We start from the raw sequence: 24,076 nt of genomic DNA, 5'->3' as shown, positions 1-24,076 counted from the left end.
TTCTTCTACATTCTAAATCAATCATAGAAGATTCTCCCAACAACGCTAATCTAGGAGTAGATTTCATACAACCTAGACAAATACGTAAACCCTCAAAAAATACTACATCTAGTTTATTTAAATTTTTTTGACTAGTTGGTTTAATAAAAATTGTTGCAAATTCCAAATGAGATCTCACCAGAGCAGAAAAAATAATTAAAAGGGTACAAGGATCAGCTCCCCACCACACTCTACAAACAGCCCTTAAAACATTTAAGGCTTTTTTAGCCTTATTAGTAATATTTTCAATATGCAAATCCCACTTTAAATGTTTTTGAAAAATAACGCCCAAATACTTCACATTATGTTTATATGGAATAATGTGATTTCCAAGTTGAATCAATGGTGGCTGATCTCTCCGTTTGCCCTTAGTGAACCATACTGCCTCACATTTTTCCAAAGATAAAGAAAGATCTCTATTAATAAGAAAATCATTTACAAGCTCCAAAGCATTATTAATTTTTTCAGACATCTCAAGTATATTTGAACCCTTAACAAAAATTACCAAATCGTCCGCATAACCAATAATCTTTACATTTAAATAATTTTTAAAAAGTTCTGAAATATAAATATTAAAAAGAATAGTACTTAATGGAGAACCTTGCGGAATACCTTTAGTTGCTAAAACCGGACCTAAGAAGGAACCATCAGATTTTCTGGAAAATAACAATCTATTTTTCAAAAGTATAAAAATTAAATTAGATAATTCTACTGGAATTTGTAAATTAATAAGCAAATTATAGAGTTTGTATATGTTAACATTATCATATGCAGATTTTATATCTAAGAAAACAGCAATAACTGAATTTGACGAATTAAAGGCATCAAAAATAAAAGTAGATAAATAAGCAATATTATCATATATTCCCCTACCCTTACGAAAACCTACCTGTTCATTTGTAAACACAATTTTATTCTCCAAAAACCAATCTAAACGATTTTTAATCATAATTTCTAAAATTTTGCCACCACATGAAGATAATACAATAGGTCTATAACTCTCTGGCAAAGTAGGATTTTTGTTTTGTTTTAAGATATTAATAATATTATATTTCTTCCACGAATCCGGTAACACACCTTCAAATAAACATTTGTTATATATTTTAAGAAGATAATTTTTAGCAATCAATGGTAAATTTTTATACATGGAATAAGAAATATCATCCATGCCAGGTGCAGAAAATTTTTTATCCTGAACAGCATAGTTAAATTCCTGACTAGTGAATGGAGGAATGTTACTATTTATATATGTTGGCGACAGTGTAAAATTCGGATCTATGTATATACTAGACATATTATATAAAATTTGTTGTTTTAAATCATCTGAAATGTTATAACTATTAGAATTGCTGTTATTATTAGAAAATTTTTTAATTTTTTCCCAAACGTATGAAATGCTAGATTCCCTATTTAATGTTTCACAAAAAGATTGAAATTTTTGTTTTTTCTTTGATCTTAATTTTTTTCTCGTAACTGCAATACATCTTTTAGCATTGATAAAATTAGTCAAAGTTGGAACATTATTGAAAACATTAATTGCTCTTTTTCTGTCTTGAACCCACTGAAAACATTCTTCATCCCACCATGGGTTTCCAATTTTATGATAAGAACCACATTTTTTCAAAGGAATGGCATCATCAGCAGCTCTATTCATAATAAAAGACAAATCATTATAATCTAAAATAGTACTATCTTTCTCGATTAACTGCACAGCTATTTTATGTTGATAAAGATGCCAATCAGCTTTACTACAATTTCGTACACAATAACTATTTACAAAAGCTTTTTTTAAATATAAATTGTTTGATAAATTTAATTGTAAAATTGTAGGATAATGATCGCTATTTCCACAATCACTAATAACTTTCCAGTTAGAATTTATAGCTAATGCGCTACTGACAATTGTTAAATCAACTGCACTCAAACTGGAATTCGGATTTTGCACAAGAGTTCTAGAACCATCATTTAAAATCACCATATCATTTTCTATAATAAAATTTACAAGCCTTATTCCGCCCCTATTAATAGGAGATTCATCCCATAATGGATGATGGGAATTAAAATCTCCCATAATAATAATTTTATTTAAATCTAAACCATCTAAAAGTTGTTTAAACAGATCTTCCGAAACATTTTTATCTGAATTAATATAAATATTAATTAATATTAAATCAGCAATTTTAATAATAATAAATTGAGCAACTTCTGAATTAAATTTTTTTAAATTAGAAAAAATAATATTCTTTTTGACGCAAATTGCCACTCCACCATATCCATCTTCCCTATCCTGACGAATTATATTATATGATGATAAAACAAAATTTTGATTGGATTTTAGCCATGTTTCATTTAGAAAAATTATATCTGGAGACTCTTCATTTGCTAATAAGATTAAATTAGCACGATTTGAATTAACACTACGAATATTCCATTGTAAAATTTTTATATCTGATGTAGACTTCATATTGTCATTAATCTAAATTATAAATACAATATATAATTATAAATAATATGTATAATATTTGTATATGTACCATATATGTACTAATATAAATGTAATCTTTAAATATGTGTTAAAATAAATAAAATAACATTAAAAACCTATATCTTGTTCAAAATCTAAACTTGAAAATAATAAATTCTTAATCTTGCTTTTATTTTCTCTTGACGTATTCATAATAAAATTAATGCAATTATGTAACTCATCATTTTGATGAAATTCAAATGTCTGAATGGCACTACCAGGCTCAGTTTTAGAATTATGTGAATTAGAAGAGGTATTAGAAGAGGTAGACGGTAAATTTGAAAAATCTTGCTTTTGCGGTCTTGAATTTGGAAAAAATAGACAATCATCTCTAGCTTTTTTATCCACTCCCTTATGAACTATCCTTTTCTTGGCTGAATTTTCAGATATAACCTGTTGAAAGGACCTTTTTACACTATTTTGGAAATACTGTGTTCTTCTTTCAGAAGGTTTAATAATATTATCAATTTTCTTTGGTATATCTTCCCCATTATGTTTTTTAATTAATTCTGGAAAGTTATTGTTGTTCAAAAAAAATTCTCCATTTGAAATATAAGATTTCTTACATGTTTCACTGGCATCATAAAAAGTTAAATTTTCAAGGGCCATTAATTCTTTAATATTTTTTTGTCTAGAATATTCAGGACACTTTTTTGAAGATGACTTGTGGTCATTCTTACAGTAAAAACATTGTGTAACACAAGAAAATTTAACTTCCCCATCTTGTAAATGATTCTCCTCCTCTCCGCAATTAAAACATCTTTCTTTACCTTTACAATTGTTCTTAGTATGGCCAAAACGAAGACAGCGATAACACTGAGTTACAGGAGGAATATATACATTAACTGGACGTTCTAATCTATATAAATTTATCGATCTAGGCAGTATAATTCCTTTAAAAGTAAACAAAACAGTTCCAGTTGGTTCATATATAACAACATTATTTTTAAATACTTTTCTATTTAATCTCTTTACTTGTAAAATTTCAATTCCATTATTAGCTTTACAAAATTTCAAAATTTCTTCTTCGGTCAAGTCCGCATCGATTTGTCTTACAATTCCTTTGCAGGTAACAAAATTATATGGTATAAATATTTTATACCCTTTCTCAATTAATGTTTTATTTTTTAAAAAATTATTTGCTGATTGAAAATTAATAAATTCAACAGAGATTCTATTTAGACCTTTATTATTAATTCTCTTTATATCAGTCAAATTTAAATTAAAAATTTCTCTAGCTATTTTTATGTTATTAAACTTTCCAATGTTATAGCCAACATTAACCGTCAATTCCAAATAAACTACGAAAGGACCATTATCATTTTTAGAATAAAAAAATTGTTTTTTCATTTTTAAATTTTGACTGCGTTGAACCCAAACTAATTTCATCCACCATATCAACAGTATCAATATTAACATTTTGAACGCTATCCAGGGGGTATCCGCTCCCCCTAGCCTTACTCATATTTAAAAAAAAAAATTCAAGCACTAATGAATGTATTATATACAAAAAATAAAAATATATAACAATATGAACAAATCAAAAAATTCAATTAACCTAACAAAAAAAAATAATGCTCAACCATTGCCTAGAAACTTATATGGTGAAATTTTGATAAAATAATTCAGTACTCACTAAAAACACGGTATGTCGCTAGTGGTAGGAAAAATAATTTTTAGAGGTTACTAGTTTATTTGGTTGCCTGTGATATGCATATACAGGGTGTTTCCTAATTAATCTAAAAAATAAAAAATCGTTAGAAAACGGCTTAAGGCGGGCTCTTAATGAGTATATTTATTTTTTTCTCGGCAACCGTTTGATGAACAAGAAAAACTCAAAAGATCAATTTTGTTGAAAAAGGATGGCCAGTCAAGAAAAATATATATTTTCTTTAAAAAAGCAGAAGTGTACCATTTATGTTAAGCAAAATATCGATTTTTTTAAAAAATTTTAACACCCTGTAGATCACAAAGGGGAAGTACTTTAGACCCAATGGTTATATAAAAATTGTTTTAAGAACACATGAGAAATCACACCACAATTTTTTAGACTAATTAGAAAACACCCGGTATATTGTCAACTTGACAATGATTGTTGATAAATCAAAAAATACATTTTCTGTGAAAAAAGCCCGATTTATCTGGCAATAACTAGTAGCAATTTCTTAACCTAAAAATTAATTGCACTACCACCTAGCGCCCGAGGCTGGAACTATTTTATTTGAAATTACCGTGGAAACGGTGGAACCGCTTTTGCTATTTCACTTTCCGGCCCCTGATTGCGAGTAGAAAAAGTATTGTGCTGGGTTGGCGTTGGTTTCTATGTAATTTGACAAATAAATAAAGCTGTCTCTTTATTTGTCAGTTTTGAGTCAATATTTTTTAATTCTCTTTCGTGCCGATTGTTGATTGAATTGGAGCCAGAAATGGCTCAAATCGAAATAAGTAAATTACCAACAGATATTCAGGCTGAGGCGACAAACGCCATATCCAAACTACTTCTATTTAAATCCCGAATAACTTATGAAAAGGAATACAAACATTTTCAAAAATGGAAGCAATTAATAAACGTGCGAGAAGAAATAAACTTTTTAACCTATCCTCGCTGTTAAAGTATCATTTAATCTACCCTTGCGGTTAAAGTACTATTTTATCTACTATTTTTGATAGATATAAGGCAATTTTAACAGTTACTAAGGAAAAAAATAATTTTATTATTTGAATCTAATTGACTCTAGATGAAAGAAAATTAGATTTTATGTTCTGTTCTTCGAAAAACAGAGTTTTGAAATGTCATCCAAACTTTTATTTTGTGAGATGGCGTATATTTTCGGTAGATGGTTAGAGATCTCTTTAGCCGTCAATCTGAGACGGTTCTAGAGAGGTTACGTACCAAAGTTTATGGCACGCAGTGATGAGATGTTCTGGTGATTCCCCATTTTTCCCCACAGAATCTGTATTGGGAAACTTAGTTAGTTTCCACTTGGGAAACTAACTAAGAAAAAGATCATATAACTAAACTAAACTAACAAAAAGATCATATAGTTAGTTTCCACTTGGGAAGCAGAACGGTCCTGTTAGTGTTCGCTCCTTTTCTAGCGTTATTTTCTGTTAACTATCTGTTAACTTTTTGTGCAATCAAAGTGCGATATTGTATATTAACTTTCGAGCTTCGAAAACCTAATAGCTACGAACATAATTAACGAACAGCAAAGGAGAAAAACAAAATGGGTTTCATATGCTTATTAATTATGCTGCCGAATTACGAAAAAAGAGTAAACAGCGCTGTAATAATGCCCGTGCTATTTTGATACATTAACTCTACTATTATTACAGAAAATATACACACATGTAAACTATCGAGCGCATAGGGAAACAAAACAACGCGCGGCGCGGCTCGCGAACAACACCGGCAATACGATATTATTTGTGTGTGTGTGTTCGCTAACAAAACAAATACCTTAATTTAAACTGTTTGTTTTTCATTATGTTTTCGATTTGCTCGGCAAACAGGTGGAGAAAGGAAAGTTCTAAATGTGCGATTTTTCTCGTGGGACCGCGCCTAACCGAAAAGTTTTTTTTGTATTTTTCTTTTTGTTTTCTTCTCGCGAAAGATTTAAATAGTTTTGTGACAGTGGGAATTTGTTTTACGGATGAATGCGTCTTTACCTTAACAGTTTTGGTGCAAAAAAAATATTTTGAAAGGGAAATAATTTTTAGCCTAATATACAGGATGTTTTTGAAAACAGGGGGGTAAATCTTTCGTGGGGTTTCGTAGAGGATGAAATCTTCATTTTTTTAATTTATTATAAGTTTCGTCCAAGTGCTTTTAGCGATTTGAATGAAATTTGGAGGGTAAAAGTTACTATGAGTGCTACATATTTTAATGCTAAAAAAGTGTCGATAGATTTATCAGGGACGTGCATATGGGTTATCACTGTTATATTTAACTCTTTCCTCTTGTTAGCAAAAGTGTGTAGGCCATTTAATGCCGAATAAAAGATAAATCTTGATATTTTGTACATTGTAGTTTTTTCAAAAACTCTTAATATTTCTGTTATATTTTCTTCGCAGACAGTCAAAATAAAAAAAAAGTTTCAATATCTAAAGTGGTTCTTAAGTTCTTACGTTATGGCGTGTTATGTGTTAAAAAGTTCAGTTTTTAAATTATCGCGATTACTGACGTTTTCTCCTTATAAAAAATTGACACCCGAACGATATTCTTATAATTCAATTTCCGATGCTCAAAAACATATCTAATGATTTTATCTAGTTATCTTTTCTACAAAAATATTTTTTTAAAAATAGGTTAGCGATGGTGATTTTACTTTAATTGATAGGGAAAGGCGTACCGGCAACGCCGCAACAGCACACCGTCGCATTTCTCTCACTCCGACTTAATAAGATCCCTATGCGATTTACTTCTACACATGTAAATACCGACCCAAAAGTAACAGTTGCCAGCACGGTATAATGTCATTTTAACAGAAGATCACCCGCTTATAATCGTATATGCTAAAACTAGCGTTCTTCAATAGTTGTATTTAGATATTTTAAATAGTTTTTCCGTTGTTCTTTGTGTTTCTTTTATTTGCTTCCGGCGACGGGAGGAGATATACCTCCAGAAATGTTAAGTATTTTGTGTCGGTTTACCAAATTTTGTTTTACTAGTAAAATTCCACTGACAAGCTGGTTCCGGTTTGGATTCAAGGCAGTAATTTTTATAAAAAATATCTCTTTTTTTATTTTTAAAATTCAGAATTCTTTTCAAGAAGAGCAACAATGATGTGGTGGTACTTAAGTGTCTATTGCGCTGTACTGTTCAGGTCGCTTTCAGGAGTCGGGTAAAGCGGGTTTGTGAGAAATCTTCCTAAGGCTTAGCCCTATCCTGTCGTATTAAGCCACACCTAAAATTCCAAACACGTGCTTTGATTAAGGCTTGATTAAGGTTTGCAGAGCTTCAGCATTTGCCATAAAATAGCGAGCAATTTGTTATAAAACCATATAAATTATATATCACCGTAATCACAAAACTTCAATATATTTCCGTATTGTAACGAAATTTTAAATTATGTCTTTATTTTCGATAAAATTTAGTCCAAAACATAAGGAATTTTTTGTTGATGTTTGACCATCGAAATTTTAAAAATAAAGAAGTTGTCTAAAAATTTGCTACAATACGGATATAGTATAATCCTTTATCTTTAGTTCCCTTCTTCATTTGTGTAAAAATGCCTAGCCAGTTTTACATAAAACGTTAAATGCCGAACGCTGATTTTGCTACTTTTTCGGACATGTGAAATGGACTCTTAATGAGTAATATCAGCAAGTAGACGATATTGAAATAATGGATTATTAAAACCAACTTATGTATTATTTAAGTTTGTTTTAAAAAGCTCGATAATAGTTTCACCTAAAATAGTAAAGAGATTCTATCGACAAATAGATCATTAAGTGCATTAACAATCCAGCCATTAATCAACATCGGTAGTGGATTTCTGGCAAGTTCGTTTTACACGAAAATTTACATCGAATTACGCCCGACCGAAAGCGAGAGCATCTAGCGCGAAAAACACCCCCTCGCTCCCCGTCTCGCATTTCCTTTTCGCCGATTTTCCGGCAGAGTTGGTGCGACTGCGGCCGCCGCAAACTTCTAAAACGAATCGACAGCGCGGCGAACAGACGTAAATATATGTGAGCTCTTAGCCCGATCACTTTAGTTGAAATTTGACGAAAGAGTCAAAAGTTTTGACGCGGTTAGTTAATCACAGTGTTGCCTATACTAAGGGCTGGCAAAGGTTAGTCTTGGATCGAGATTTCCGTATGTCAGAAGAGTACAATGCGTTTATAAGGTACTGAACAAAGAGAGAACACACGTTGAAAGAGTAAACACGTTGCCAAACTTATGAAATAAACCGAGAAACTGTGCACATTGCTGAGAGACGTGAAAGGGGGATATAGTAGATTTGTCGCAGTCGACCGGTCGACCCAATCAGTACCTCTGTCAGTACTTAAGGTTCTATGGAAAGGTGTACATCATGCGTTCAGCTTCACGATTTACTTACGTCTCGTGGTACTTTATTTGTTTATTTATTATCGAGTCGTAATTTTTCCTATAGCTTGAACATTTTTAAGTGCAAGTTAGAAACACTTGCAGTTTTGGTAAAAATAAATGGAATTGAGTTGTTCGACAGTGGTCGCGCTATTAGAACTCTGAATTCAAAAATCGATAGCTCGAAATCTATAAAACTTTATTTTTACTTTTTTTTTAACATCCCTGCTATATTTTTTTCGCAGACAGTATGTGAAAATCTTTATAAATAAAAAAAGTTACACGATTGCTGAAAATTGCTATGCACTGGAAGTAAATGGATGGGTTTATCGAATTTTTCTTATTTAAACATATTTTAAAAGATCCGATCCTCAAAATAGAAAAAAATAAAAATAAAAATTTAAATATCTAAAGTGGTTCTTAAGTTAAGGCGTGTTATGTGTTAAAAAGTTGAGTTTTAAAATTACCGCGATTACTGACGTTTTCTCGTTATAAAAAATGGACACATTAACGATATCCTTATAATTCCATTTCAGATGCTCAGAAACATATCTAATCATTTTATCTACTTATCTTTTCAAAAAAAAAGTCTCTCAAAAATAAGCGGTTTGCGATCGTGGCTTTACTTTACTTGATAGAGAAAGGCGTATGGGCAACGTCGCAACAGCACACCGTCGCATTTCTCTCACTCCGACTTACTAAGATCCCTATACGATTTACTTCCACACATGTAAATACAGACCCAAAAGTAACAGTTGCCAGCACGGTATATACGATCGAGAAATTTTTCGATCATACGGTATTTGAACAACAGTGAAACAAGAGTTTCTCACGTTTGTCAATCTTGTGGTACGGATATTCAGTCAATCAGTCATTCATATCACATGATTGGAATGAGACCAATTGATTTTACAGTTGTTGTCATTTGTTGTAAGAAACAAATTTCTCGCAGTATAGGTATATAATAAAATTATATAAGAATTCTTGCCACTTAACTGCTGATATAGAATTTTAATTCCACGCTGTGTTTGTTATAATGTGGATCAACCTGCTCTTACTACCGGTTTCGGAGCCTTACTCCATCATCAGGTGAGCTTGGGTCGATTCCACAAAATGACAAACCCAGCGCAGAGTAGTTAATTCCGTAGTAGATGGTGGTATGAAAGTACTACCAAAGTACTACGATCGGGACTTAATATCTAACCGATACTTTCCGACAAGTCGGAATTAGCTACTCTGCGCTGTGTTTGTCATTTTGTGGAATCGACCCAAGCTCACCTGATGATGGAGTGGGGCTCCGAAAGCGGTAGTGAGAGCAGGTTGATCCACATTATGACAAACACAGCGTGGAATTAAACTTCTATATCAGCAGTTAAGTGGCAAGAATTCTTATATAATTTTCTTAAATAATTAATAAAGTAGTGAATATTATCTAATAAATAATTAATATCCGAATAACTATCTTATTTTCTCTAATTAATATATTTATATTTTCTATTTTATGACATAAAATGACATATACACAAGAGAAAGACAGACGATTGGTCAGTCAGTGTCAAAGACTGTAGATAATCAGATATAATATAGATATCCGAAGATAATCAGATAGTCGAAAGTCGCTTCAACAAAAATGAAGCGAATTTACTTATCCACGAAGTTTATAAGATCTAAGATTAATAGCAATAAATAATATTTTTTAAAGAATTACTTACATAAAAGTTAGTAGAGAATTCAATTCTCTACAAATATGTTCATAAACTTGCGCAAAATCGCGAAAAAATGTAAAATGCCAGATGGCGTGAAAACTGTGATTGTGTCATCTACTTGTCAAATAAAAACTAACTGCATCAAAAGTTCCGACATTCTATTTTTTTGTCGGAAAAATCTAAAGTGAGTGGGCTACTGAGACGTAATAAATATATGTGAGCGTCTGCCGTTTCAGGCAGCGCAGTTAGTTAATCAAAGCGGCGCGGCGCCGACCGACCGCCGACTTTCGCAAACGTTTGCGGCAAAGTTGGAAACGAGCGCCTGGCCCGCTTTGGAGGAGGATTTTAATTGCGATTAGTTTGTAATTAGGATTTTAGGCGAACGGAACGGAAGCGAGGTCTCGCGGGTTAGTTGGGATAAATCGATCGGTTGCATTCGTGGATTTTTATAAACTTCGAAAATAAGACAAGAAACTGCTTATACAGAGTCGCTGTTATATATGGGAACGGTCGATTATTAGGTAAAATATAGGAAGTACCGCAAAAAGTTAAATATAAAAGTTATAGGGTCTTTAAACATCTATTAGCGGGTAATAAATTTAAGTATACAGGGCCCGTCATAAAGTCGTCGCACATCAAAGTTTCATTTTTTTAAATGGAACTCCCCGAAGATTATTGAATATTTCGGTTATTCCTTCAATTCTAAGCAAAAATCTAGATACATACAATGTACCCCAAACCAACCGTTTCCGAGTTATTGACTTTTGAAAATATCACTTAAACAATTATTTAATTAATTTCGATCTGTTCGGTCTCATTTAATGATGCCATTCTGTGGAAACTGGGATACTTAATAACATTTGAAATTAGTTAGCATTTATAGATGTATAAAATGAGATTATATCAAGTCTCAAAATTACAAAATTTTTGTTTAACATTTCAAAATGAAAACTTCATAATTCAGAAATTGTTGAATTTACGTACAGGGTGTCCCATTTTGGTTGAAATCATACGGTATCTCCGTTATTAGTGAAGATAGAAGGGTGCGGTTTGCACAAACCTGTCTCACTTTTTTGTCAAACGGAAGATGCCGTAAACAAAATTTTCATAGCCCTCTTCGTTTCCGAGCTACAGGGTCTTTTTGAAAGTTTTGCAATATGGGACACCTCCTGTATCTCTGTTATTGTTAAAGCTATCGAGAAGGTGAAAATTGTTTATGGTAGAACTTTTTACGTAGAATACAGTGGCGTAGTCTGTTTTTCTACCAAAAAAATATTTTTGAAAATATGAACTAAAGTTATGTTTTTTTAAATGGAACACCCTGTATATTTATAAATCATATGATCTGTCTTGCCATAAGCTTCTCAAAAATATATATCACTCTATATTTATTTTCACTATTTCCTGCAATATTTAAAAGTTTTTATTAAAACATCATATTTATTAGTAGGCCATGATTGATAATAAAAGAAACTAAAGAATTATTAAAAGTATACTGCTATCTGTCTCTTGTTTTATTTTGGGAGCCGCTAATAAATTCTTTATATATTAGGGAAACTTAACTCTCTACCGCTATTTGTAAATCTTGGAATACGTGTATACATAAGAATAATCTATCGTATCGGAAATTTTAGATATTCCTTTAGCTAATTTACGTGAAATATACTTTCAGCAAGATGGGGAACATTCCCCCTCATAACTATGGAAATATTAGAATACTGTTAAATTATTATTTTTCAAATCAACGAATTGGAATCAATGAACGCATATTAATAGCCTCCTCGATTCCCGGATTTCGCCGTTCTCGATTTCTGATTTTGGGAATTTTTGAAATACGAAATATATCGTAGGCACTACAACAATGTCGAACACCTGAAAAATGCTTTAATAATTCAAGATTTAGATATTTGCAAACCCATCCCGTTATAAAAAAAAAGAAAAATATATTCACAGTTTCAGTGGTAACAGTTATTTAGTAAAAAAGTAAAATATATCAATCCCAAATAAATTTTAATATGTGTATAACTATTTTAGTAAATACCATTTTGATTTTTTGTTATTTATCACGGCCTACTAATCAGAAAATTATATATTTTAAATATTGCAGTAAATAGTGAAAATAAATATAGAGTGATATATATTTTAGAGAAGCTCATAGCAAGACAGATCATATGATTTATAAATATACAGGATGTTCCGTTTGAAAAAACATAACTTTAGTTCATAGTTTCAAAAATATTTTTTTAGTAGAAAAACAGACTACGCCACTGTATTCTACGTAAAAAGTTCTACATTAAGCAGTTTTCGCCTTCTCGATACCTTTAACAATAATAGAGATACAGGGGGTGTCCCAAATTGCAAAATTTTCGAAAAGACCCTGTAGCTCAGAAATGAAGAGGGCTATGAAAATTTTGTTTGCAGCATCTTCCGTTTGACGAAAAAGTGGGACAGGTTTGTGCAAACCGCACCCTTCTATCTTCAATAATAACGGAGATACCCTATGATTTCAACCAAAATGGGACACACTGTACATTATGTGTATTATTATTATTATTAAAATTAGGTTTTGATGCAAAATACGATGAGCGTAATAATCCTGCAGCTCTTAGACTATAAGACAATAATAACTGAGCCAAATACAAACTGATACGTTTTCTATTTCTCCCTTTGTCTTTTTTTATCAAATATCGCTAAACGCCCCCGAATATATCTGTTGAACAAACAGAGCGCCGCAGAGCGCGAAACACTGTAGCGGATCCCCGAGCGCTATTTTGATTCGTTTGATAATACAATACGAGTTTTTGTTGGCGAAAGTAATCTAAACACCGGCTCCCGCTAGTATTATTTATTTTGCGTTATTACACGTTTACGCCGCGCGCGAGAGATGCCGCCACAGCCGAGGTATATTCCCAAATTGTTCCTGAAACGAAACTGTATAGCAAACAAGGAAAGGGAGGTAACTTTGTAGTTATATTAAACTTTTTTGAAGCTCTACAAGAACTTATCTTCTTCTTCTTCTTTCAGAGTGCCTATCCTCCTAATCAGATGTTGGCAATCATATTGGTCCATATAATCCTATTGACAGCCGCCCTGAATAAATGTACGGTCGTCATTCCCGTCCACTGTCTAATATTTTTCAGCCATGATGTTAGTCGGCGTCTCTGACCTCTTCTACTATCTATTTTGCCTTGAAGTATTAGTTGGATAAGTTGGTATTTATCATTACGCATCACATGCCCAAGGTATGCCATTCTCTCACTTTCACACTATGTACAATTTCTAGTTCCTTTTGCATTCTCTGGATCACGGTGTTGTTTGTGACATGGTAATTGTATGAAATCCTGAGCATGCGGCGATAGCACCACATTTCAAAGGCTTCCAAGCGTTTAGATGTAGCATCTGTCAAGGTCCAAGCTTCCACTCCATATAGGAGCGTGGAGAATACGTAGCACCTTAGGATCTGTTTTCTTATAGCAATATTCAGTATTCAGGTGCATATTGCCTAGGATTTTTCTAAGACGCACAGTAGGCAATATGTCCAAACTAAGTTGCAAAAAATAACATCCACAGTTAGCATTTATGGCAATAACATTAGATTGGAAACATATTAGTTAAGAGGAAACCACATAAAAAACTAACAAAAAAACATATTCGGAGTCTCTTTCGCGGGGCTGTAAAACGAACTTTGCGCAAAACCTACATTTTCAGTTAATTTGTGTCCAATAACTGCCTTTTTTCTATAATTTTTTAAATAATAGTGCATTCAAGTGATACAGTATTATAACAATTGAATCGGACGACCTTAGCTTACTGTCAATAATTATTGTAAAATTGTCATAACGTGTTTTACGTAGATTCCCGGTTGCGGTAAATTTAATGTGAAGGTAAGTAAAAAACTATCTTTTATTTTGATTTTTTGGATAAAAACTAGGTAAAGGTCAAAGTAGAACATAATCATTTAATGTTTTTTTGATAGTGGCATATATTCTATCTTAAAAAAATTAAGTCAAAAAAATCGCAAAAAATTGCAACATTAAATTTATTGGAAGCGTAGGCCTCCATGCGTATGTGTATAGTAACATCCTTTATGTGGATACTTCTCATAAATTAATTGTTATAGTAGGTAGAGCTAGAGAAGAACTTGAAATATAAAGTTACGTAACTTTTCTCAAGATTTCCGAAGAGATATGTCATAAATGTCAAATAACATTTTTTGACAAATTGACACATTTTGACAGTACCTAATTCTTTAAATTAAATGAAATGGATTTTTCTTTCAGATTTAAAAATGTGCACTTCGTGACCATTGCTTCCAGCTGTTATAAAACAAAATATCAGTAAATAGTAGGTGGTAAAATAAAATTTAGATATTTTTAATAGGTATAAGTTCTGTTATTTTCTAAATCGTCATTGTTTAATTCTCAGAATATTGTTACTTATTTTAAATATAATAATAAAATATTGTTCACATATTGTCTGGTATTATTAGAGACCCAACTTATTCAAATGACAAACAATCTTGAATAAAAGTTCGATTGCATTAGTATACAAGGGTTTTCTTTTATACATTGACACCCCCTTTATCTTTTTTATTTGACGTTTCCGAAAACTGTCTCAAATGAAAGTGGTTTTGAATAAATTTGCCAAAAAAGTCTATTTCGCATATACAAAGTGCTTCAAAAAGTCTGGGCGTGGTTTAACTATTTTATTTCAAATTAGGTATAGGCTATGCTACAAAAAAGTAGTTAGGATTTTTAGGAGAAAATAAAAATCAAATAAAAAATTGGGTACTAATATGAAATAAGAAAGTTGGGCCACACACAGTATTTCTAAGGTACCCTGTATATGCAAAGAAGACTGTTTTGAAAAATGTATTCGAGACCATTAAACTTTTAGTCAAGACACTTTTTGCGAAAACGTCGAATAAAAAAGATACAGAGGATGTCAATATATAAAACAAACTCTGTATATGGCGGAGGAGTAATAATTGCTCAATATTTGTCTGTTTCATCTTGGCTCTGCCAAAAATCGTAAAATTTAGTGAAATGTAAAATATGCTTACCGCATTTTGGTAGCTGTATACACGATGATTTTTCCATTTTATGAATCCCCTCCACCACCCCCAACCACTCTCAAGTCAGCCAAAACTAACAGGGTTCACGGCCTACTGGCATAGAATGTTTTTACCAAATTTGAATAAAATCGTACAAAAAAAGAATTTTTGCAACATACTGCTGGATTTTTGCCCACAAGACGGTTAAAAATGGTTCTGGCTTTTTCTATGCGGTATCTGGTCTCTCGTGAGTGATCCCATTCCTTGTTCAGGCTGCAGCCCAAATACGTGATTGTATCTGCTGTTTCCAAGGTTTCGTTATTCGCCCTAAACTGGTGGTACTGCGCCCCATCATTTTTACTAACTACTAGAACTTTGGTCTTCTTGCGGTTAAGTCTCATACCATACATATCACATGCCTCTACTACTCGGTCTATTAATTTCTGCAACCCCTCAGCACTATCTGCTATGAGAACTGTATCTTCCGCGTACCTTAAATTATTGATGGTTTCTCCATTGATCTTTATTCCTTCTTCTGTTTCACTGAGCGCTTGTCTAAACAGTATTTCGGAGTACGTATTAAACAGAATTGTATGCATCCCTGACGCACTCCCCGACTCACTATAAATTCTTGGGAGGTTTCGTTGTCTACACGCACGGTCGCTCTCTGATGCAGATACAAATTAGTTATAAGGCAAAAGTCTTTGTCGTCGATACCATATTCCATTAATATTTCAATAATTTGTGGTGTTGCACCCTATCAAACGTCTTCTCGAAGTCGATAAAACAAGCGTAGACATCGCAGTTTACGTCTCTGGTCTCCACAGAGTCAAATTTCTCAAATGGCAATAGGCAGAACACCTGACAAGAAGAACGGACAACAGATGGACCACAAAAATTACAGCATGGTACCCACGAGGAAGTAAGAGACCTAGAAGAAGACCGAACCTGAGATGAGATCATGATATTAAGAAATTAGCAGGGATAACTTGGGTCCGCATAGCCAACAATAGACAACAATAGGCCCAACTACAAAGAGAATATCTAAATATATGAGGGAGACTACACCATAATTGGAAATGGTTGAATAAGCTGAAAATGATGATGATCGGACAATGCGTAGAAACGGTCAATAAGTTTAAAAATCTGGGATCCTGATACAAAAAAAAAACAATGGAGAAATATCAACTTTAATTTGTAAACTCCGTTTTTTATTAACTTATATTTGGCTTATTATACAGGGTTAATCGAGGTGCTGTTTTTTACCCTTATTTTAAAATACCCTGTGCAATAATTTCGTGAGTAAATTTTCATCAAATTAAATTTTACGGTCAGAACCATGACTCCTGAGCATTTTGTTTTTTGATTCATGTCAATACATGTTTTGGTTAATTTTTAAGAGCGAAATGAACTGATAACGATCGATTTGCAATTTTTTCTATTTATCATTACTTTTTGATGTAATTTTTTAATATGACGAGATGGTTTTGGTGACTATTGTCGTAACGTCATATTACACTGCATTGGATACTCTACACTAAATTAAAAAAAAAACGTTAAAGACTAACGATACAGTCCGGGTTTTAATAAACATTAGAAATGATAAAAGGACTAACGATATTAAAGAAAACAGCTGTTATACTCAAATATGCAAACAGAAAAAAAATTGTAACAAATACCCCAATACTTTGTATTGCCCGCCCTTGGCTGCTATAACTGCCTGTATACGTCATACTGTCATCGAGGCTGCATATATCATATTGTGTTATGTTTTCCCATTCTTCTTTAAGGACAAAGCGAAGTTCATTTAATGAAGGTACTGCTTCGCGACCTTCTACCTTCCTGCCAAGCATTTGTCAAATGTCGAACATGATGGGCAGTTCGTAGTACCGTATGATCGAAAAAAAATGGCGTCCAGTTGGCTTGGAAATGTGAAATGAAAATAATTTTACATATAAAATGACAGCGATCTTCATTTCATAGCCATCGCTGACGCCGTTTTTATTCGATCATACGGTAGTACACATATAGTTCACAATAATCACCAAAGCCGTCTTGACACATTGAAAAATAATTTCATAAAAGAAATAATAATTGAAAAAAATTGCGAATTGTTGGTGGCAAACTCATTTTGGTCTTAAAAATTAAGCAATATATGAATTGACATGATTCAAAAAACAAAATGCTCAGGAGACACGGTTCTGGCATTAAAATTATATTTTAGGAAAATTTACACACGAAATTATTGCACTGGGTGTTTTAAAGTTTGGCTAAAAAACAATACCTCGATTAACCCTGTATAGTACGTCAAATACTAAAGTTTATAAAAAACTGAGTTTACGAATTAAAGTCGATATAATTTTATACACTTTGCTAAAAAAATCATGAAAATAGGGCTAAAAATAACAAAAATATAACACTTTTGTTATACAAACATACAAATTTGACCAAAAATTTCTCCGTTTCGTTTTTTTGCATCTGAGTGTAACCTAATGTACTTCCCAAAATACTGAAAAAAAAATTTACATTTACTAGGTGTTAAAGCTATTAAACAGAAATATCCTATTAAATAATTAGTTAGAAAAAACGTGCTACCTATTATCTACTTAAGTGATTTTATTACATAACACAAATCGGATTTTTCTAGCCTCTCCAAGTTTACTTTCACGCTTAAGCCATCGACAATATTCGCCCCTCAAGCTCATAAAAATCCGATCTGCGTCGTTCGTGCATGCAAACTAATACCGCTCGGGCCGCTTGACCAAAGCCTAATTCCCAATACAGACCTGATCTTGACCTCCTTGCTCTGCCACTCCGCGTGCCGATCGAAGCTGATAAGGATGGCGGCGATTTCCTGAAAAACGAGAGAAAGAACGTGAGTTATGTGCGCTCGAGTCGGCTCGCTTGCAAACGAATGCATTTTACGATCGGCGATCACAAAAGGGGGGGAATAATGGCGCGGGGAGCAAGGGGGGAGGATGGTGGAAGTCGATGTGTTTGGGCAAGGAAGAAGGAAGTTGTTTGGGAGGTTTTATGACGCCAGTTTGTGTCGGAGGTGGTTTTTGATTGCTCCCGGATTTATGCGGGTATCGGGAACGAGGTTTAACGCAAATGGTGTATGTGGAAAAGATAATTTTAACCTTTACAATAAAAAAGAGTTATAAACATTTAATAGTTATTTATGCATATAGTTTGAAAACAGACTATTTTTATACAAAATAGACGTTCCCCCCCCCCCCCAATTTGTTTTATACAATAATTTTTCTAAATTTGATCAACGACAATCTTGAAGCTTGAGATGACCTGCCTATTTAAAAATAGATATATTTATTTAAATTCAAAACGTTCAGTTTTAAGACACACCCTATACATAAATAAAATTAGTGATTTTTAAAATATTATTCGCAAAACCAGGGAGAGGGAAATCAGACGACGAACAGAGATAATAGGTGTTAAATAATAGCTTTTTTTCCATTGCAACTGTTAAAAAGCCTTATATCTATCAAAAATACTAGATAAAATAGTACTTTAACCGCAAGGGTAGATTAAATGATACTTAAACAGCGAGGATAGATTAAAACCTTTATTTCTTCTCGCACGTTTTTTAATTACTTTCATTTTTGAAAGTTTTTGTATTCCTTTTCATAAGTTATTCGGGATTTAGAAAGAAATTGCTTTATTGTCATAAAAAAATTAAACAATTTTGTTGACAAAGCTTAAAAAAAAAAAGAATATAAAAAACATACAAAACTTCACTTAACAATAAAAAAACATATAAAACTAACAGCAAACATACAAAACTAAAACAATACTTTATACAATTATAGAAATTGTATTGTCAAAAATTTATTTAATTAAATATAAATAAAATATAAACATACATGTAAATAAACAACTGTATATAATGTCAATACTAAATTTAAATGGATAGAAAACAAAATCATTTCTTAAATTTAGTGAATGTGTGTTAAATTTAGAACCCTAGATATTAATAAAAAAATCGTTAACCGCGTAAAAGGCTTTCTCCAGTAAGTATGATCTCAAGGCTCTGCGAAATGCAGGAAAGGATGAAATGGAATTAATTTCAGATGGCAGATGATAGTGCATTTTTTTTTGCATTGTACAATTGGGAACTCTTTACTAACTCAGAGTGAGGGGTTGGCAGATACATGTTATGCTCTGCGTTCCTAATTGGATAGCCATGAACTGGCTCTAGAGAAATACTCGATACGTGCTTGCGAACTAGGCAGACGGATTCGAGTATGAATAGGGAAGGAAGAGTTAATATTTTATATCTTCTAAACAAGTCCCGGCAGTGAGCACAACTGGTTAGCCTCAGTGAATATCGCACAGCTCTCTTTTGTAATTTGAAGATACGCTCAAATTGAGTCGCACAACACGCACCCAGAATGGAAGTGCGTATCGGAGATGCGACTCAAAAAGGGCATAATAGACTGTCCTAGATGTTGACAAATTAAGCACATTAGCAACTGATCTAAGTGCGAAACAGGCAGAACTTAATTTTTTAGCTAAAGCATCGATGTGCAAATCCCATTTTAAATAGTTGTCCACAACAAGGCCTAAAAATTTCACAGAATCAACGATGTCAATGGTGGTATTATCAAGTTGAAAAGGTAGCAACGTAAAACAACCTAAATGGAAGTAGTTTGGATATGGCGTTTGTCGCCTCAACCTGAATATCTGTTGGTAATTTACTTATTACGTTTTGAGCCATTTCTGGCTCCAATTCAATCAGCAATCGACACGAAAGGGAATTAAAAAATATTGACTCGAAACTGACAACTAAAGAGACAGCTTTATTTATTTGTCAAATTACATAGAAACCAACGCAAACCCAGCACAATATTTTTTCTACTCTTAATAAATTCCTTGAAATAATAATTTCTGCATATGTTTTAAAACGTAACTCGCTACGGAAAAAAATATATCTCGGTATCTATTACGGTTACCGAGATACCAATGCTCGTATATCGAATTTGTAGCATCCTGTATAGCCCTAAGTTATCACGTGCATGTAATAATTCCAGTTCCCATTAATTCTCTCTATTGAGGGAAGAATTCATTAATTACTTTTAGCTATCCTTGATGCCATGTCTTAATATTCATAATGTAACACATCCCAGTACTTCTACGAAAATTGCCTACTTCTCCACCCTACCTAAACCTCTCAACTCAAATTAATAAAATCCCATATTCGCTTTAATTATTCTAAACAACACGTTTCCCCCCAAAACAGGACCCGACATCCGGAACAATTAGTTCGCTCTTCTGTTCAAGGTATTTTCACAGAAAACTCTTTAATTAGCCCATCCAACGCTCCCGCCACGACACCCCACGTGATTAATTTAATCCTCTGTCTCGTCCCGACTCCATATATCTTCAGTTCAACCCTTGTCTCGCTATCAACGTCCCGCTCGCGCAAACAAAATAACGTCCCTCGTTTTTGTCCTTTTCTTGGAGGGGTGTGTGTAATGCTGTCCCTTGCCGTTTTAGTCCGGCTTCTTATCTCCATTCACTTTTGTGCAAACTTTGACGTGAGCGGCTGAATTTATGGTGGAGCCAGTGCAAAAACCTTAATTCGGTCACTGGGCGAGTTTACGGTTTTTAAAGGGGTGGCTGGGGAGGTAAGGAAGCTGCAGCGAGGGGTAGTTTTCAAAGGAGATGCAAGACGACGCGACGTGTCGCTTATCTGGGTGTATTGTTTGAAATGAAAGCAGATTGTTGGTGTAGGAGTTTGGAGTTTCTACCAATAAAAATGGGTGTTAGAAAATAATAAAATTAAAGAAATTTTGTGTGTTTTTAACATAAATTGAAGACGCTTTTGGTAACGAATTGTATAATCTCAACCTAAGCAAGACAAAAAGTGATCAGTTTTATGTTCTCTGATTAAAAATTTCTTCTAATTAAAAATGTTTAGGGGTTCTATAGTCATAACTGGGTCTAACAGTTTTGTCAAAATTGGTCTAGAAATGCTTAGAAAAACTGCACATGAATAAGAAAAAAGTTAAATGTAACAAAAAATGTTAATATACAAGTTGTAGTAGCAACAAACTTTCAAATAGAAAAGTTGTACATAATTTCGATGTACACGAGTCGCACCTCATTTTTTGTATTCATTTTTAACTGTAAAATTAGTTATTTAAAAAAGAATTAATTTAATATAGTACATTACACAAAAACATATTTTCTATAACAAATTCTGAATTATGAAGATCAAAATTGTCAGAATTGACAGAAACTTGTCTTATTATAAGCAGAAGAAGAGGAGGAATTATTCCATAGAGTCAAAGCTTTTTGGAATCAATGGTTTATAATAATTATGGTGCACGCAAGGAGTGTTATTTAATTGATGATATAAAATTCATAAATAGTAAATATCTAAACTATATGTAATAAGTTGTTAGTACTTTTGATATAGATAGGTTCCAGAAATGTGTTTGCTTGGAACATCCGCAATATATTTACGACATTTTTTTTGCTTCGCTGTATTAAAACGTTTAGATTTATGTATAATTTAATTATCAGTAAATAACTAAAGCTAGTATTAACTGAGTATACTTTTAATCGTATAATCATCATCATTTTCAGCTTATTAAACCATTTCCAATTATGGTGTCGCCTCCCTCACATATTTAGATACTCTCTGTGTAGTTGGGCCCATTATTGTCTATTGCTGGCTATGCAGGCCCAAGTTATCCTTGCTAATTTCCTAATATCATGGTCCCATCTCAGGTTCGGTCTTCTTCTAGGTCTCTTAATTCCTAGTGCATGCATGCTGTAATTTTTGTGATCCATCTGCTGTCCGTTCTTCTTACCAGGTGTGCTGTCCATTGCCATTAGGGGGATTTGACTCTGTGGATCATTACCTGGGTCCTTTGTCATATCCACTTTATTCTTTTACAGTCTCTATTGGTTATTCCCAACATATTTCGTTCCATTGAGCATTGTGCGACCTGCAGTTTCCTTATAATGTCCGTTGTAACTGTCCAGGTTTCGCATGCATAGGTTATGACTGGTAGAACACGTTGGTCGAAGGTATTCTTCTTTAGATAGAGTGAATATGATTGAGTTTCTTCCATAAGTACTCCATGCTAATTTAATTCTTCTGTTGATGTCTGGTAGTAGAGATCCCGAGCTGTGTATTAGTTGTTCCAAAGTTCTTCTACTATTTCCAGTGTTGTGTTATTTATTAGAATGAATCTTTTCTTTCCACTAGTTCGTTGTATATTACTTTAGATTTTGATAAATTTATTTTGAGACCCACTTTATTGCTGACTGTTTTAGTTCGTTAATCGTATAATATATTAATTGAATAAACTTTATTCTTTGATAAAATTTAATTAAGTCAAAGGAAACATTTATGCACAAAAATATAGCACACATATATCCATATATCCGATTCGCTTTTAGAATATTATACGTACATAAAAAAATACAAAAATCACGAACAAAATCCTCATTCCTGGACGAGATTCTATCAGACGAAAGCAACCGGCCAAAAAACAAGAAAAACAACTCGCGAACAGGAAAAGCCATTCGGAAAAGGCCCATTACGCCGGTTTTCCCTTGAAAGTTTTTTCCTGAAAATGTTCCAGGAACACGGGAATTAAATCCCGCGTACGGGAACGTATACACGACGTGTCTATAACGTCGGCACGTTATAGACAAATACGAGTATTCCGAAAAAAAAATCGAAATAATGATAAAACAGGGAAACGCATTGTTTTGGAAGAGTGAAAAACCGCCTGTGTGTGTGTGTGTGTGGAAAAAAAAACATGGAGAACAACAGGAAACGCATCCGGTCGGCAGTCTAAATAGAGGAAAACCGACAACGTCGCATTAAATTACACGGTCGCGTTACGACGAGTTTATCGTGCGGTATGGCCATCAAAGTATTTTTAACAGATTTTGAATCATTAGCGTATCTAGGTACATGTTTTATCTACGAATTTTACTTTTTTTAGATTAATATTTATGTCTCATTCGATCTGTATCTTCAGCAAAATAAAACACTAATTCACCACAATACACCAAAACACTTTACTTTTGCACTGGGCGCGCGTTTAGCTAATGTTAGCATTACCAGCAGATGATTAAAACTAAACTAATATCTACAAACTGAAAAAAAACAGAATTAGCATAATAATATAAACTAATTTAATATAACCTTAAATGAAAAATAACCCAAACATATAATTTTTTACATATGTGTCCCAAATTCGAGGGTGACCATTGTGATCTCAGAAAAAAAATACGAAGGAGGTCTATGGCAAAATTTTCAATGAGTTTATTTGAAGAGATATTTTAAAATAGATGTTTATTCCAGAGATTATCACTTATATGACGTCTTGTTTCCGAAGTGCCATCATATTTTTTTTTAAAAAAGAATATTTTTAATTATTCAAACGCCATTGTAATAGACATAAAATTGCAAAAATGTTTTATATTATACTGGAATGCTATTCTAATCGCTTCTAGAAAATCTGAAAATACACAAGAAAAACTACAAAGCTATATACACGGTGTCCCATATAAGAAGGCATACTACAGGGATCTCTTAAAACCAGTAAAAATATAATGATTACATTAGAGAAAAATTTTTCTTTGCCGAACCCTTCGACTTAATGTTACTTCTGAATTTTTCTAGTTTGGTTTTTATTTTTTTGACTGTATTTGAAAAT

At 32.8% G+C, this 24,076-nt stretch overlaps 2 protein-coding genes across 2 annotated transcripts in view; both read right to left on the bottom strand.

Annotated features, from left to right (window-relative positions):
- LOC115888546 (calmodulin-binding transcription activator 1) overlaps positions 1-24,076 on the bottom strand; it is a 517,884-nt gene that overhangs the window by 76,725 nt on the left and 417,083 nt on the right. The window contains exon 5 of the mRNA XM_030908300.1: positions 18,161-18,228. Coding sequence (XP_030764160.1) covers positions 18,161-18,228 — 68 coding nt within the window. The remainder of the gene's footprint in view (positions 1-18,160; positions 18,229-24,076) is intronic.
- On the bottom strand, positions 1,030-2,543 carry LOC115888547. Its single transcript, XM_030908301.1, has 2 exons — positions 1,185-2,543; positions 1,030-1,116 (listed from the first exon to the last, which is right to left on the bottom strand). The coding sequence occupies exons 1-2, from the start codon at positions 2,501-2,503 to the stop codon at positions 1,086-1,088; spliced, it is 1,350 nt and encodes a 449-aa protein (XP_030764161.1). The 5' UTR covers positions 2,504-2,543; the 3' UTR covers positions 1,030-1,085.

The sequence above is a fragment of the Sitophilus oryzae genome, unplaced genomic scaffold, assembly GCF_002938485.1.
Source record: "Sitophilus oryzae breed Bouriz unplaced genomic scaffold, Soryzae_2.0 scaffold_801_pilon_pilon, whole genome shotgun sequence".
Classification (NCBI taxonomy): domain Eukaryota; kingdom Metazoa; phylum Arthropoda; class Insecta; order Coleoptera; family Curculionidae; genus Sitophilus; species Sitophilus oryzae.
This window is presented reverse-complemented; position numbering and strand designations above follow the sequence as displayed.